Source organism: Pelodiscus sinensis, chromosome 2 (genome assembly GCF_049634645.1).
Source record: "Pelodiscus sinensis isolate JC-2024 chromosome 2, ASM4963464v1, whole genome shotgun sequence".
In the NCBI taxonomy this organism is placed as follows: domain Eukaryota; kingdom Metazoa; phylum Chordata; order Testudines; family Trionychidae; genus Pelodiscus; species Pelodiscus sinensis.
In genome coordinates, this window is record NC_134712.1 from 203817573 (window position 1) to 203832889 (window position 15317).

At 43.1% G+C, this 15317-nt stretch overlaps 1 protein-coding gene across 11 annotated transcripts in view; it reads left to right on the forward strand.

The window, feature by feature from the left end:
• CRPPA (CDP-L-ribitol pyrophosphorylase A) overlaps nucleotides 1–13967 on the forward strand; it is a 175606-nt gene extending 161639 nt beyond the window's left edge. For 8 of the 11 annotated variants that reach the window (XM_075922289.1, XM_075922287.1, XM_075922282.1 and 5 more), the window contains one exon: nucleotides 1747–13966. In XM_075922289.1, coding sequence (XP_075778404.1) covers nucleotides 1747–1851 — 105 coding nt within the window. In that variant the 3' untranslated portion in view covers nucleotides 1852–13966. Of the gene's footprint in view, nucleotides 1–1746 lie in introns of all 11 variants that reach the window. The other 3 variants (XM_075922288.1, XM_075922286.1, XM_075922285.1) reach the window with 2 other exon arrangements.
• Nucleotides 13968–15317: the final 1350 nt, after the last annotated feature.

Here is a 15317-nt window from a genome sequence, read left to right on the forward strand (position 1 = left end):
CCTGCGGCTCTGAGTCCGAGTAGCACATCCACATTAATGGAGCCTGCCTCAGATTCCATTAGATTCTTCCCCATAGTGAGGACACGGAACTTCAAATTTGTAAAATTGGGTGCCCAGAAGTAAAACTTAGTAAATTTGAAATACTGTCCTAATGTTAACATGGCCAGTTAGACTCTTGAGGCCGCTTACTCTTAACTCCTGTAATTATATACCAATTCTGTCTCCCCAACCCATGTTATAGTCCCTTTACTTAAAAAGCCAGCAGTTGACTCTCTTTCCACCTTTATATCATTTTCCAGTATCCATTAACCCAGAGTTCTTGAAAACTCCATAATCATTGGCTTAGTGTCTTCTTTTCTGATTTTTCTTAGGAAACCTGACTTTTGCTGCATTGTTGCCCACAGAGCTGGACTTAGGGGCAAGAGATCTAGGTGACCACTTCCTGAAGGGAGGTTCCAAAGAGGATGGAGAGAGGCTGTTCTCAGTAGTGACAGATGGCAGAACAAGAAGCAATGGTCTCAAGTTGTGGTGGCAGAGGTCCAGCTTGGTTATTAGGAAAAACTATTTCACTAGGAGGGTGGTGAAGCACTGGAATGGGTTACCTAGGGAAGTAGTGGAGTCTCCATCCCTAGAGGTGTTTAAGTCTCGGCTTGACAAAGCCCTGGCCGGGTTGATTTAGTTGGAATTGGTCCTGCCTAGAGCAGGGGGCTGGACTTGATGACCTTCTGAGGTCTCTTCCAGTTCTATGATTCTGTGATTCTATGAATGTGGGATTGGGGGGGGCGTCAGGCTTGGGATGCTGTTTTTGTTGTTAGTGACAAAAGGGAAAATTGAATAGTTGAAGGAACATACTTAAGGTATTAAATGTGTGGAATTATTTTTCAATAACCTACTAGAATGTTCTGGACCTTTGTAGAATCTCAGGGAACTTTCCATGAGACTTACATTTTCCTCAGACCTCCTAGAATGTTGTCAGTCAAGACTATGTGGGTATATAAAAGGTGAGGTGTTGCCAATAAATCAGTGAGATGTAAGAACGAACTGAAATGAAATGAGAGCCCAGCTGCAATATTGTGATCCTTCTTTTATTGTGTAATTATGAAAGTGTACTTCTGTTGTAAGATTTGAAGAGAGTAAATTGTATCTAATAAAGGACATATTTAATGAGACAACCGAGATATCTATCATGCTCCTATATACACATAATATGAAAGAAATAATGTTATTTATTTTGCCATCCTTAACATGTAATGTGTGACAACAGCCTGACTGTGGAACATATCCTTTTGCGCGCCCTAAGTAATTGAAGTCCATTCAGTGCTGGTGCACAGTTCAATTTCTTGATGTTGGTACATGTCAGGTATTCTAAAAATTAAAAAGTTTCTATAAGCTTAGAGGAAATTTTTAGTTATTTACGTGGCATATGTGGCATGAATAAATACAGATTTACAGATCCTAGAAAGTAAATTATCATCATTAACCTGAAACAATTAAAATACATTCCATTTGTTTATGTTCTGTTTCTGTCTACAAATGTTTCTTTGTGTTATAGGCTGGAGATTTGACATTAGAGTGAAATTTTCTTTTATAAACAATCACATTTTTTGGAAGGCTTTTGTATTGGCAAATGCAACATATTTTGAATTTTTGTCAGAAGTCATAAGGTGATTGTGCATATTTTAAAAAGGGTGTTAAATGTGTTTATCTTTTTCATAATTACTCATAAGCTGTTCCTTTGTCTTTCAGGATGATCCAAAGCTTCAGGAGACAATCAATTCTGCTGCTGCCATTATTTCTGCATTAATAAAGGATAGAAACCCTGAGCTGATTGGACAGGTGCTGGTAGCATGAATAATAAAATCATTTGTAGCTATCAGAAGTATTTCTTTTTCATCATGTGTTTACCAACGTTCTTGAAACATTTTACTTTGTGATTCAATCACTGGATTTACAAAGTTTGCTATTAGGATCTTTTATCAACATAAAATGTAAGTTTGACCTCATGTTAAGATGCATGTGTAAATGCAACAAGTTACGTTTTGAAGTGTTATTATGAAGTATTATTATATGTGAAGTACTAATCATTTCTATAACTACAACTGGTGCTATTCAGTCCTTTCATATCCAAAGTACTTGATCTAAGCACAGCTCTCTCTTCAACCAGATAACATATACGATCTTAAAGCACAACTGGTGTTCTTTACTCAAAATGATTGAGGGATTGATCCTGCACTTACTATTGGGTTTAGAGTGTAATACAAGGTATAATCCCTTTGAATTTAATGAAAGTACCCTAATAGAAGCCATCACTAAGGCTTGACATGGATGGAGGTTCATGGGACCATATGAGAAGTAGCCACTATCTGTTGAATATTTCACAAGGTTTTTGTTCCAGTTGCAATGAAGTCAATGAGAATTCCTAAGAATGTTACATAACCTACTCACAAATTGGGGAAACACAATTCCAAAAAAGCATAAAGACTTGGGGTTCTGCTGCGAGGAGCAGTAGAGAAATGTACATTTTCAGCTAGTGCAGGGGTGGACAATACATTTTAATGGGGGGCCACTCCAAGATTTTGGTGAGTGGTCAAGGGCTGCACTTCTGTGGAAAGGGCATGGGGTCTGGGACAGTGAGTGGGGTGTGGAAGGGAACTTGGGATAGAGGCCTGGGGTGCAGGAGGGAGTGTGGGATCTGAGAGGGAGTTTGGGTGAAGAAGAGTGTTGTGATCTGGGGCAGGGGATTGGGGTCCAGGAGGGGTTATGGGTGCAAGAAAAGATTCTAGCCTGGGGGAGGGTTATAAGAGGGGGTGCAGGGTCTGGGAGGAAGTTGAGACCTGGGAGAAGGGAGGAAAAGTGGTGCATGAATTCCTGGCTATGAAGCATTATCTCCATGCCCCGCCCTTCCACCTGATGCCACAACCACTCCCAGCCCAATCCTTCTGGGCCGTGTGGAGAGCTGGGCTGCCATGCTGTTGCCCCAACCCAGTCCTCCCTGGTGGCTGGGAGAAGCTGGGCTGCAGCACCGTGGCCCTAACCCTCCCCAGGGCCCGGGAAGAGCCGGGCTGCTACGCAGTGGCTCTATCCCTCCCAGGTGACTAGGCTGCTGAGCTACACTGTCTTCCCCAGCGGCCGGACGGAGCCAGGCTGGTGTGCCGCAGCCCCAGCCTTCCCTGGTGATGGGCCCAGTCTCAGGTGGTCAGGCACGTAGGCAGTTTTGGGAAGGTTATGCCTTCTCTTGCCTACATGACCAACCACCCACAGCTCCAGTAGCTGAAGCTCTGAGTGCTGGCGGCTCCCCGCCCCCACCTTGCCCCACTTCAGGGATGAAATTCACCACCCACAGCATGCAGAGTGGGGATGTGAGGGGAGCCAGCGGTGCTTGGGGCTTCAGCGGCTGAATCCCTTAGCTCTGACAGCTCCTCCTCTGCCCCCTGCAGGCGAAATATGGGACAATATGTCCTTTTTTTTTTTTAAGTCAGGTCGGAGGGAGGAGGCCTTATCTACAGGACTGTCCTAGTAAGAACAGGGCGATGGTCACCCTAACCCATGCAGTCTAGTCAAACAAATGAGAAACTTGAGAGATTACATTATTTGCAGTCACTTAAGAATAAACATTTCAAATTCACTTCTGTCTGATGCTAATAAATTGAGTTTGATACAGAAATTCATCTGTCAGGTTTTCAAAAGATGTGATGTAAGTTACTAGCTAGATTGCAAACATGTAGATTATTAGAGTCCTCTTTCTTATTTTTCTTATTTTTCACTTAAGATGTAGAAAGGCTCTAACACAAAATATACTACATGTTTCCTCAGGACTAACAACCAAGCAAAGAAAAAATCCTTTTTCTTTTACATCTACAGTAATTTTTGCCACTGTGCTTATATTCAAGCACTGGAGTCAGCAAACTAACTTCATCATTATAAAATAGTCTATGTCATGTCAATTTCACTTTTTTCGGTTGTAATTTTTTGCTCAGTTAATTTATTTTAAACACGTTTTGAAAATTTCTCATGCAATAAACTCCTATAATGAAACATGATTTTCTATAGGCTATTTTGGAGCGGCTCTTGAGAAAAAATGTAAATTAAGTTTCAGGTTTTCATTATCAATATCGTGTTTATTTTAACTGAAATTCAGGGGTAAAATACAGATTTCCCTAATGTGCTATTAATATATTATCACTGTTCTTTCCTTTTAAATAGTTCATAAACAGCCAGTGAACTAGTGTGGAGAAAATATTACAAAGAGAAAGCTATTGAATCAGAGGGCAAAACAGAAAGCTTCTGTAGAAATGAATGAAACAGATCAGAATGAATGCTATTAAGTGTCCAAACTAAATTTTTTTCACAAATATTAATATGTATAGTATGAACAAATAGATAAAGCAAAATTAAGAAACAGTTTGATTTGCTTTAATCTACACACAACAACTCACAAATATTCAAATGAAAAAATTGGCATATGTAAACACACAGGGTTAACCAGTGAATCAGTCACAACCCATACTGCTTGAAATATACTAGAAAGCCTTGTGTGATGGGGTGTACCAGCCCTGCACTGAATTAACAGGGTTTAGCCAGGTTACACTGACTGAAGGAGCTCTGCCCCCGCAGTCCTACCAGGCATGCTCAGACTGTAGCCCAGGTATAAAAGCCTGGGGAGAGGCTCAGTCTGGGCTAGCTGGTGGAGGAGAAGGACCTCAGGTTGGAGCTCCTGAGCAGCAGCAGCCAGATGCCCGAGAGAAGAGCAGTGGAGGCTCCGATGCCAGTTGGGAAGTAACCACCGCAGACAACCAGGGAAGTGTGCCCCCCCCCCCCCCCAAGGAGTGAGAAGACCCAGCTGCCATGTGGGAATTTGGCTCATTGGATCAGGTAGGAAGTGGCTCAGGGAGGGTGCAGGAGCGGCCTCTCCCACCCAGAGATCCTCGGCATGTTTCGGTTGGATTCTCTGCTGAAGGAGTGGTGGGCTGTTCTGCTATTCACAGGGCCCTTGGCTGGGACCCGGTGGAGTAGCATAGCCCCCACCCCTGTGACTCTGGTCATTGGGCAATCCAGCCCTGTCTTAAATGGCTGCGTTACACTGTGGTTTATTGCCTCTGGCCATTGGGCCGTCCAATCCCCAGGGAGGGGGAAGGAAGGACCAACCCACGACACCTTGGAATATCCAGATTCAGCCTTTCCTATTCACTTACCCCTGCAGTCATCACCAGTGATACTTCCTGGGTAAAATGCTATTTAATGTGAATAAGCATTTCAGAATCTGATTCTAGTAAATGTTTAAATGATTACAAAGTTGACTGAGTAATCATAATATATCTGAAAAGTGAAATAAACCTGTTTGTCACAACAACTGAAAATAAAGTAAAAACTTGAGGCTTGCTAGGTAGGTCATTTGGTAGAAATATTTGTACCCTAATCTTCATTCTATTTCCAGGCCATTTGCCTTGAAAATTACATTTGATTGTTTCCCTGAAAAAAATTACACGAATGAAAAGCACAGAGGATGATGTAATAAAGAAATGTCCAGATAGAGGGTGAAATCCTAACTTTACTGAAATCAATGGCAAGACTCCCATTTTGCCCTCAGGGGCCTGGATTTCACCCATGAAGGTTATGGCTGATTCTTCTCACTATAATGTGCTGGACAAAGAAACTTTGCATCCAAAAACCTTTAAGTTTATGGCACATTTATCATTATAACACAGAGAAAATATACTTTTTAGGTGTTTATCCAAACAGAAGCTTCAAAAACTATTTGAAATTCCCCATTGCTGGTTTGTGCTCTCCTATTGTATGTCACCTCTTACTGAAAGATATTTTTAATAAGTGATTTGAATACGTCACATCGTCATATTTTATCTGTGATTAAGGATACTGTATCTGTTTGAATTAAAAGTGGAAGGTTCTGAATCTTGATGGATTGGACATGCATCTAAAAGGGCAAATTCAAATGAACTCGATTGATGAAACTTCCACTAAGTAGAGCCAGGTTTTGGCCTAATGAAAGTATAAACAGCTGTGAAACAAATTTTGTTGCGGAGATTCATGTAGCAGCAGTTCACAGTGATTTTGTTTGCTCATCCTTTTAAAGGTTCCTACTCAATTGTTCTATATGCCTTTTGAAAAGGAAATCACTACCTGTAATTCTCATCTGATTTTTTTAATAATGAATTATTGGGATCTTTCCAACTTGGGAATTCAGATACAGAGTTTATTAAATGGAAGCTTTTCTGTGTGACTTGGTAGTCAAAGAATGCTATTCAAAGGCAATTCCTCTTTACTGTTACAAGAATCACTTATAAAAGTCACAATTAACTCTTTGTTCATTTGAACTTGGAGAGATGGTGAGACTTATAAAAAAGAATGTAATAATTAAGTGCCCATTTTAGTGTTAATTATGAAATGCTAAGATGTTGATATTTGCTATGATGCAAAAGATTCCACTATAAATCTGTAATTTAGATACCACTTTGGGTGCAGTAACTAGATAGAACAGGAATGAGATACCCCAAAACAAAACTTAACTAATGGCCCGTTGATTTGGTCACTCAGGCTTCTTTTCCAATTCATGGTAAATCCAAATTGTGATATATTGTAGCTCTATTTTTTAAATGACTTGCTTCTGCAACAGCACCCAGTTAGATGTGTAAACCACCTTATTTCTAGGTGCAGTCAGTACTGTCTTTTTGCATGGTTATTTGTGTGGCCAATATTTGAGACCGACACTCCAACTTTAGGCTTGTTACCCCCATGTCCCTCAATCCTCATCTCATCCCAGTGATTCTGTCTTTTAACAATTTGGGGCTGAGGCCATGATTTCTACAATGCCTTGTGCAATAGGGCCTCAACCTGGCTGGTTTCTATGCACTCTCACAATATAAATGTTAATACTGATTATTAATAATGACTTCAGTAAATTGAGTTGGGGCCTGAAAAATGCAGTTTCTGTACCAGTGCTGACATCAGAGTTCCAGCTTCATAATAAGTTTATGGCAGAGTAGGCAGTTTGATTACATATACCAAACTGAGGAGGCATGGCATTACTCAATGAATAATCCCTCAAAGGAATTAAACCACATAACACAATTTTCTGTTATATGTCATCTCTCTCGTAGACTCTTGGTATCAAAATGATTCAAAGAGTTAAATTACAGTGTTACTCAAAGAAAAAGAATGGGTGGAGAGAGAAATTAAGAGGCTTAGAGAAGCAGAAATAGCTATGAGCAAGAGATTGTAAGGCAGAGATACAATAAAGTTCCTCCAGGTGTCAGGAGCTGCAACGGAAAAGGCCTTTGAATATTTATTCATGTCAAGCTTTTACAGTAGCAGAATGTGCAAAGAATATGGGTAATTACCTGCATCTGGCTCCGTAGAACCACAGGGTGCAGCTGTGGTAATCATGTTTCCCATTTCCTGATAGTTAATATTATTTCTCTGGTAATTACTTGCCCCTTCTTTGTCACTTCATCTCTTTCTCTTCCATGGCACTGCCACTTTCCTTCTATTTTATATCCGTGTATTTCAACTGTCACGTGTTGAATCTTATCTTTATTTCCCTTCCATTTGTCTTCTGACCTCTCCTCTGTCTCTGTATCTCGTCTATCTCCTCTTATTTGTCACTATCCTCCTTTTCCTCCCAGGCCACTATGGTTGAAGGAAACAGTCCGCTCCCTCTTCCACAAAGCCACGCTGTGTGCTTACACAAAAATGCCTTTCTTGCTGGCCTGGATCAAAAAATTAGGCAGCTATTGTTTTTTTGCTCCTGTGTGCTCTTCACAGGTGGGACTGCGAGCAGCTGTCACCTCCATTGGTACCTCAGCACATGTAAGCAGTAGCAGACTGAAAAGACAGACTTCCTGTATGGAGAGCTGCTAAAAGTGACACTGAGCCCCAGTAGTTAACTGAGAGTAGCCTCAAGCTCCCTGTCACATGGACACAGATCTGCTTCCAGGTCAGATAAGTACATTTGGGTGAATAAAGTTAGGCAAATCAAGCAGCCGGAGTTGTAAGAGCCAGAAAGAACCCAGCTAGGCTCTCAGAATTCAGGGATTGCTTCCGGGACTCTGAAGTCTGGAAAAATGTTTATGTATAAACAGAAAATTTGATTAGAGTCACTGAGAAACAATAAACTGGGAACATCACAAAGCCATGTTAGTTCTTTTTTCACAGCAAAACTCCACTGAAATCAATGAAGAGATCATCTGTGTTCAGTGTCCTTGGTATGTATTCCATCTACTCCTTCCTGCCATGTTCTGTTAACATTACACATAACCAAGTGAACCAACAGATTTGCCAGGCCCCTCTACATAGTGTGTGGAGGAGGGAAGGGAGGAAGCTCCACAGTCCCGGAAGGGGTGGAAATGGGCCTTGGGTAGAAGGGATAATGCCACCCAAAGTATCCCTCCCCCTCACTGGTCACATGATTACAAGTGAGACTCATCAGTTAACCATTTATATGTTTAACCCTTCTGCCGGTAGCAGTGTGCAACCTGAAGGGCCAGGTTCAGTATCTAGGAAGGTTCTTTCAACAAGGTGACTAAAACTGGCTTGAGCCCCCACCCAGTAGATTGGGAAGATTCCAACCTACCCACTGGGTACCTTTAGAGGCAATTCTTCCCCTCTCGTAAGCACTGAGTCAGAGATAGAAACAGTCTGTTTCATAACAGTACTCTATTGTCAACCCGCAGGACCACACTTAAACAAAGAGAACCTATAATATGAAAGAAACCTGTAAGCAAAGTACCATCCCCGGAGTCTGCAGGGCAAAGTCTTTTGCCTAAAGGTCTTTAGTCCAACCCTACTTAAAACACCCTATTTACAGCTTGGTCCAGTCAATGCAGACCCAGTCACATCACTTTGATGTCTCCACTCATTGAGCATGTGCCAGTGCCACCTATGCACTGTTCCTGTTGTCCACTTGCTCATGACAGCCGCCCTTCCGGCTGCTGCGCTGGCCGCCAGGTGCCCCGCTGGCCACCTGCCACTGGTCCTGCCAACTGCCTGCCGCTGCTCCTGCCAGCTGCCCCTCTGGACGCCTGCTTCTGCCAGCTGCCCCGCTGGCTGCCTGCTCCTGCCAGCCACTTCGCAGGCCACCTGCCATTGCTCCTACGAACCATCCGCCAGCTGCTCCTGCTGGCCGCCTTGCTGGCTGCCTGCCACTCACCGGCCATTCCCACCAGCCGCCTGCTGGCTGCTAGCTTCTGCCAGCTGCCCTGCTGGCCCCTTGCTGATGCTTCTGCGATGGGTCTGGCTCTGGACCAAACCTAGTGATTTCAGCTGTTTGTCAGTTGCTCAGTGATTTCAGCTCTTGGCCACCACCTAGGCAGGCCAAAAGATTCCAGCTTCCACTGAACTAACATTTCAAAATAATAAAGAGACTCCTTATGGAGTCTGTCTTTAGAATGGGGGGGAAGAGAGACAAGTTGAACCAGTCTTACAGCTAATGCCTGGATGGCATGTAGCCTGCTGGTTCCAGCTTCTTCCCCCCCAGTCCAATCCACTTGAGACTGGAAGGGGAAGGCTTGTCCATCCAAGACTCTTTACAATGACAGTGTTTCTTCTGCAAGCACTGGTGGTCATATTTTACAATTCCTACATTTAGGGTTAACATGGTTTGTGACCCCATAACAACCAAATTAGTTACAATACACAACATTCCATTCCAACAATTGACCATCCATGAGGCCTATAGCACTGACTGAACTCGATTTATATATTGCATTCCCTGGCATCCTTTCCCATTTCAGCATGAGCTGTATTTACGTATCAACAGTTGATTATCTTGCAGGGCTAAACAACTGAATGAGCATAACCACACCAAGGACTCCTCTCCCCTTTCAGTTGGCTGCATTGGGAGCAGTGGTTCAGACCCTGTTTACACATGGTTACCCTTTCACATATCTTCCAGGCAATGGTGATAGTGGGAGCTCTAGGCCACTCCGAATTGCAGACACCACGGCCAAATGCTCCCTTTGAACTCCCTACTTTCCCCTCCCTATTGGCGGGCCTGAATGTAACCACACTGCTCAGTTTAGGCTCTTTTTGTTTGTGCTACATTCTGAGATGTGTGTTTATGCAGCGCCCCATATTTCAACATTTGTTTGGGGAGGATGCTTACAAATAATATTGATTTTGATGCAGACCTACAGAATAGCTTTTTGTGTATAAGTAAAGAACTAGTTAATTCATGTACATGTATTGAGCTCCAGGCCCTTGGCTACATGTGCAGCATTTATAACATATAGCATTTATAACATGGATGAAATAAATCATCCATACCCTGTACACACTGAAATGCAAGTTTTATGAAAATGATCTCTCCAGAAATGCTCAGAACTGTGTTCTAATATGGCAGGGCTGACGGGGAGGAAGGAAAATACCTGTAAACCATTTTGGGAGTGGTTGTTTAACACCAGATCAAAGAAGTCTTATGAGAGGTATTTAAACAAAAAATTCAAAATACCTTCAGTGCACAATACAAAAGCCAGTCTCTTAGGGCATTCTACACTAGCAAGAAGATCAACACTCCAGAGGTTGATTTTCTAGTGTTTGATTTAACGGCTCTAATGTAGACCCCTAAATTGAATGCTGAGGGCAGCTCCCACCGGCACCCGGTACTCCTCCTTCTGAGAGGAATAAGGGAAGCTGATGGGAACATGTGCTCCCATTGGCCTCTGTATGGATGCTGCAAAATGCGTAGCTGGAGTTGCGTACCTTAAGCCAACCTTCCTGGTCTAATATGGACCAGGCCTTATTTTTTTTAAAAACATCAGCCTTCCTTTTTTAATTCCACATATTTAATGTGTATCTTTGTGCAGGCAATCACAAAAACTGAAAGTCCGTGGTATGTTCAAAGCTTCACAATACTGAAGTACGATTGCTTTTGGCTCCAAAGACGACAAAATACAGTGGCAGCAAAGCCCCACCTGGTGGTGTTGCCTTATGAATTTCTAGCCAACAAATCCTTTCTAAACTGGTTCAGAAGGCCAGTGCCACTAATGAGTAGCTTGGCAGTGCAGTGCCTCTTTGGCAAAGATTTGAAATCATCACCTTCATCTCAAATATCACTGATGTCTTTTCCCTAGCAACACATCTCTCTGAGGCTACATCTAGACTACAGGCTTCCTTCAGAAGAAGCTTTTTTTGGAAGAGAGCTTCTGAAAAATCTTCCGAAAGAGAGCATCCACACTGCAAAAGTGCATCGGAAAAGTGAATGGACGCGCTCTCGCATGTAAGCTGTGATTGCTATGGACGGAATGACCACCAGGGCACCTTTGCTTTTTCCTCCTTCCTCTTCTGAAAGGACTGCCTCTTTCCTGTCCCCACACACCTTTTTGCAAAAGAGCTTTTTCTCAAAAATACTGCTTCTTTGTAGAATGTGGATTACCAATGCTGGAAAAAACCCCTCTGATCTTTTGATTTTCTTGCAGAAGAACACAATTGCAGTATGGACATTCCTCAAGTTTTGTTGGAAAAACAACCATTTTTCTGACAAAACTCTGTAGTGTAGACATACCATGAGTGTGGTGACTGGTGAGAAATGGGCTGCCTGTTTGAACAATGCAGCAAAACTGAAAAAAATAAGGAAATCAGTGGTCTAGAGCTGTCATTCCAGCTTCATTCACAGTGACTAAAATATAAAAAGGAAAAGCACAATCATTACTGTAAACTATAGTTTACAGAGAGTGCTGAAATATACACTGTGATACAGTATTATTAGCCCATTGGATAGTGACAAGTTGCCAGACATGTTAATCAAACAGTCCATGTGGGTGGGCAATGTAAATGCAATATTTGTTGGCTAGGATACAATGGATTATCTTGGCTGACATGTATAGTCTTTGAGCCAGTTTCTCTTCAGTTCCCAGGATTTCATTCAGACTTTTTTCAATTTCTGAGATGCTGAGTTTCATTTTTTTTCAGCTTGAACAAACCCAAAAACTTGGCCAAAGTTGTGCTCAGTTATGGGTTGAAACTATAGAGTTCTGCTTGGTTTACAGCCCACCTCTTAAATAAGTTTTATTTCATGCAAAAATCTGCCTTGGCTTTCTTGAAAATGAACCTGAGTTCACTGAAAGGTTTCTGAACAGCAGAGAGCCTTTAGAACAGTGTTCCTTAAACTTTTTAAGACCTAGGAACACCAAACAATAATTTTTTTTTATGGGGAACACCAAGGATTTTTTGGTGAGGGGGGAAAAAAAAGTCAGGGGGAAAAAGAGTAGGGGGGAAAGTTATTGAGGGAAAAAAAGGGTCGGGGGAGTTATTGAGCCAAAAAAAAAATTGCCTGCCCTTTAAATGGTGGCCATTTTGAATTCTGTTGTTCTCTGCGGTACACCTCCGACTGCCACGCGGCACACTGGTGGCAGTTTATGAAACACTGCTTTAGAAACACCGCCTGCAATGCACTGTGCTGCATGCAGTCAATAGCATTCCATGCTATTTAACACAAGAAACGTGATTTTCAAATAGATGTTAAATAAAAAATCGATAAATGTCAGCTGATATTAAAATTGCATAACTGTAAAATAGCATAACCACTTATTGGTGCAAAAGGATTTAGTCCTGTGGTTTTCAAACTTTTTTTTTCTCATGACCCATTTGAAGAAAATTCATCTAGAATGTGGGCTCTGGGGTGGGGTTGAGGATGGAGAGCTTTAAGCTGTATGATGGGGCTCCGGCTTTGTTGGGGGTGGTCAAGGCTAGGACAGGAGGCGCTTACCTTGAGTGGCTCCCAGTCAGCAGTGCATCAGGAGTGCTAAGACAGGCTCCCTGCCTCTCCTGGCACCAGAGAACATGCTGCACCCCAGAAGCAGCCAGTAGCAAGTTCCCAGCCAATGGAAATTTGGAGCTAGTGCTAGGGGCAGGGGCAGGGGCAGTGCATGGAGCCCTGTGTGCTCTCTTTCTTTCTTCTCCCCAACTGGGAGCCAGGCCTGCTGCCAGCTGCTTATGGGGCACAGCACAGTCTATGGTGTCAGAACAGCAGGTAGCCTGCCTTAGCACCCACACTGGTCACCTGATCAACCTGCAGTAATGAGACCCAGTGCCTGACATTCCATGTTTGAAAACCACTGGTTTAGTCTATGTGTGGAGAAAATAACCACAAAGACAGATTTTCCGCAGAGCAAGATATTTATTAGACTTGACTCTATGCAACAAAATAAATTTGAATTTTCTACTATGATTATCATTAAAAAATGTACAAATGTCATGTAAATGTGATGTTTTGTGTACTTTGGAGTCACATTTTGTGTGTGTGTGTCTAACAAAACACTGAAAAACAGATTGGATATTGCTCCTTAGAGGTGTGTAGAATGCTAGGTGGAAGAAACCAGCCATATTTAAACTTTATTGTAGAAAATGCCATACTTGAAAGACTATTTTATAAGTACGACACTTAGCTGTTCAGTAGCTCTTTCATGCCCTCTGCAGTTAACTCAATTTTTTGTGAATGTGCAGTGAAATTAAGATCTGTTATGTTTCCTACAAAAACATTTTACCCAGGGTAAATACCAGTACACAATGGGAGTAAATGCTATTGGAAAGATTCATTTTGTTGCTTCTTGGCCAGGTTGTGGCTTTTGCCCTCCCCCTGCCCTCCTCCGTAGACAAGCAATTCTGTAGAGCAGAATAAGGTTGTACTATACATAGTCTAATTCAGGTCAGAGCACTGAAATACAAACTCATTATTGCATATGCTGTTTGATGGCATGACTAACTTTTTTCAAGTTTATGTGTTACTGCACATGCAATCATCTGTGCACTGGTTAACATACATGCGGTACTCACAATTGCAGAGCCTGTGTATAAATGACAGTCCAAAACTGCTTTAAAATAAGTAGGTCTATGAATAAAGCTGCTACTATAAATTGTATTTTACTAATTATCAGCTTTTAAAATGTGTGATTCAGTTATTGGTGTGTATATTTACGCAAATAAAGGTATAATTCAATTAATAATCTAAATGAGCATAATCTAAATTGTTTGCGTATGAATTAAGACAGTGATTCTCAAACTGGGCTGGGGGTCTTTGAAAATACTGAAGGGTATCCAGGAATCATGTCTAGGGCTGCCAGCTTTGCTGATCAACTCCTCTGCCACACTCCCAGTACCTTCTGCACACTGTGAAACATCTATTCAGGCTACGTCTAGAGTGCAGGCTTCTTTCAAAAGAATTTTTTTTCAGAAGAGATCTTCTGAAAAAACCTCTTCTGAAAGAGAGCGTCCACACACAAAAGCACATTGAAAAAGCGATGCGCTTTTGCGAAGGAGAGCGTCCAGACTGTTTGGACACTCTCTCACAGGAAAGGCCACCCAGAACCACTTCTGGCAGGGCTTAGGGTCTCCAGTTGCTTCTGAGTGCTGGTACTGGAGCCTTACAGAGACATGCACTTAAGGGACCTACCTGGACAGCTGCTTCTCTGCTTCTGCTGTGTGCTTGCTACCTCTTCGAGGGACAGCAAAGCTTCAGCAGTCCCTGCTGTGGTTGCCCCACTTTTTTGGATGCCCCAGCTTTTCTCTTGGTGCCATGGAGCTGGAGCTGACCCTGGGCATGCGATGGCCCCACACAACCATGCTGCAGTTTCTGGAGCACTTTGTGCCGGTTGCCTTCCTGGTCTTGACCAAGCTCAACTCCGAGCTCATTCTGGGAACCCTCTCCCTGGGTGCGAGAGCTACACTCTGACAACCGCACCCCACTGTGAAGAGGAGTTTTTGGAGTCTGGACTCCAGTTCTGACTGGTGGGACCAGCTGGTCATGGAGTGGTGGGACAACCAGCCGTGGCTCCAAAACTTCCACATGTGTAAGGTCACCTTTTTGGAGCTGTGTGCCTAGCTCACTCCTGCCCTCCAGAAACATGACACCCACCTGCGGCCCGCCATCTCCCTTGAGAAGTGAGTTGCAATCACCATCTGGAAGCTCACCACACCCAACAGCTACTGGTTAGTGGGCAACCAGTTTGGCGTGAGGAAGTCCACCATCGAGGCACTCCTCATGGAGGTAAGGCACTCTGGGCTGCAGTCCCTGCAGAGGGATGTGGAGAGTGTTGCATAAGGGGGACCCTCAGGAAAGGGGGGCTGAGGGCTGTGGGGGAGGGAAGCCCCATCTCTGGGGGGGTTGTGCAGTCCTGCCATCACACAGCCCTGCTGCTGGGGGGAAGTGGCCTCATAGGAGGTGGCTTCTGGGGTATTGGGGAGAGAGGAGAAGAGGGGGGCAGGCACTTCCCTACGGCTCAGGCACTCCCTCTTTTATTCTCTGTTGTGTGTGTTTCTTTGTCTCCTTCTGCACGTGGCGAGGGCCATCACTTGGTCCTGCTGTGGAA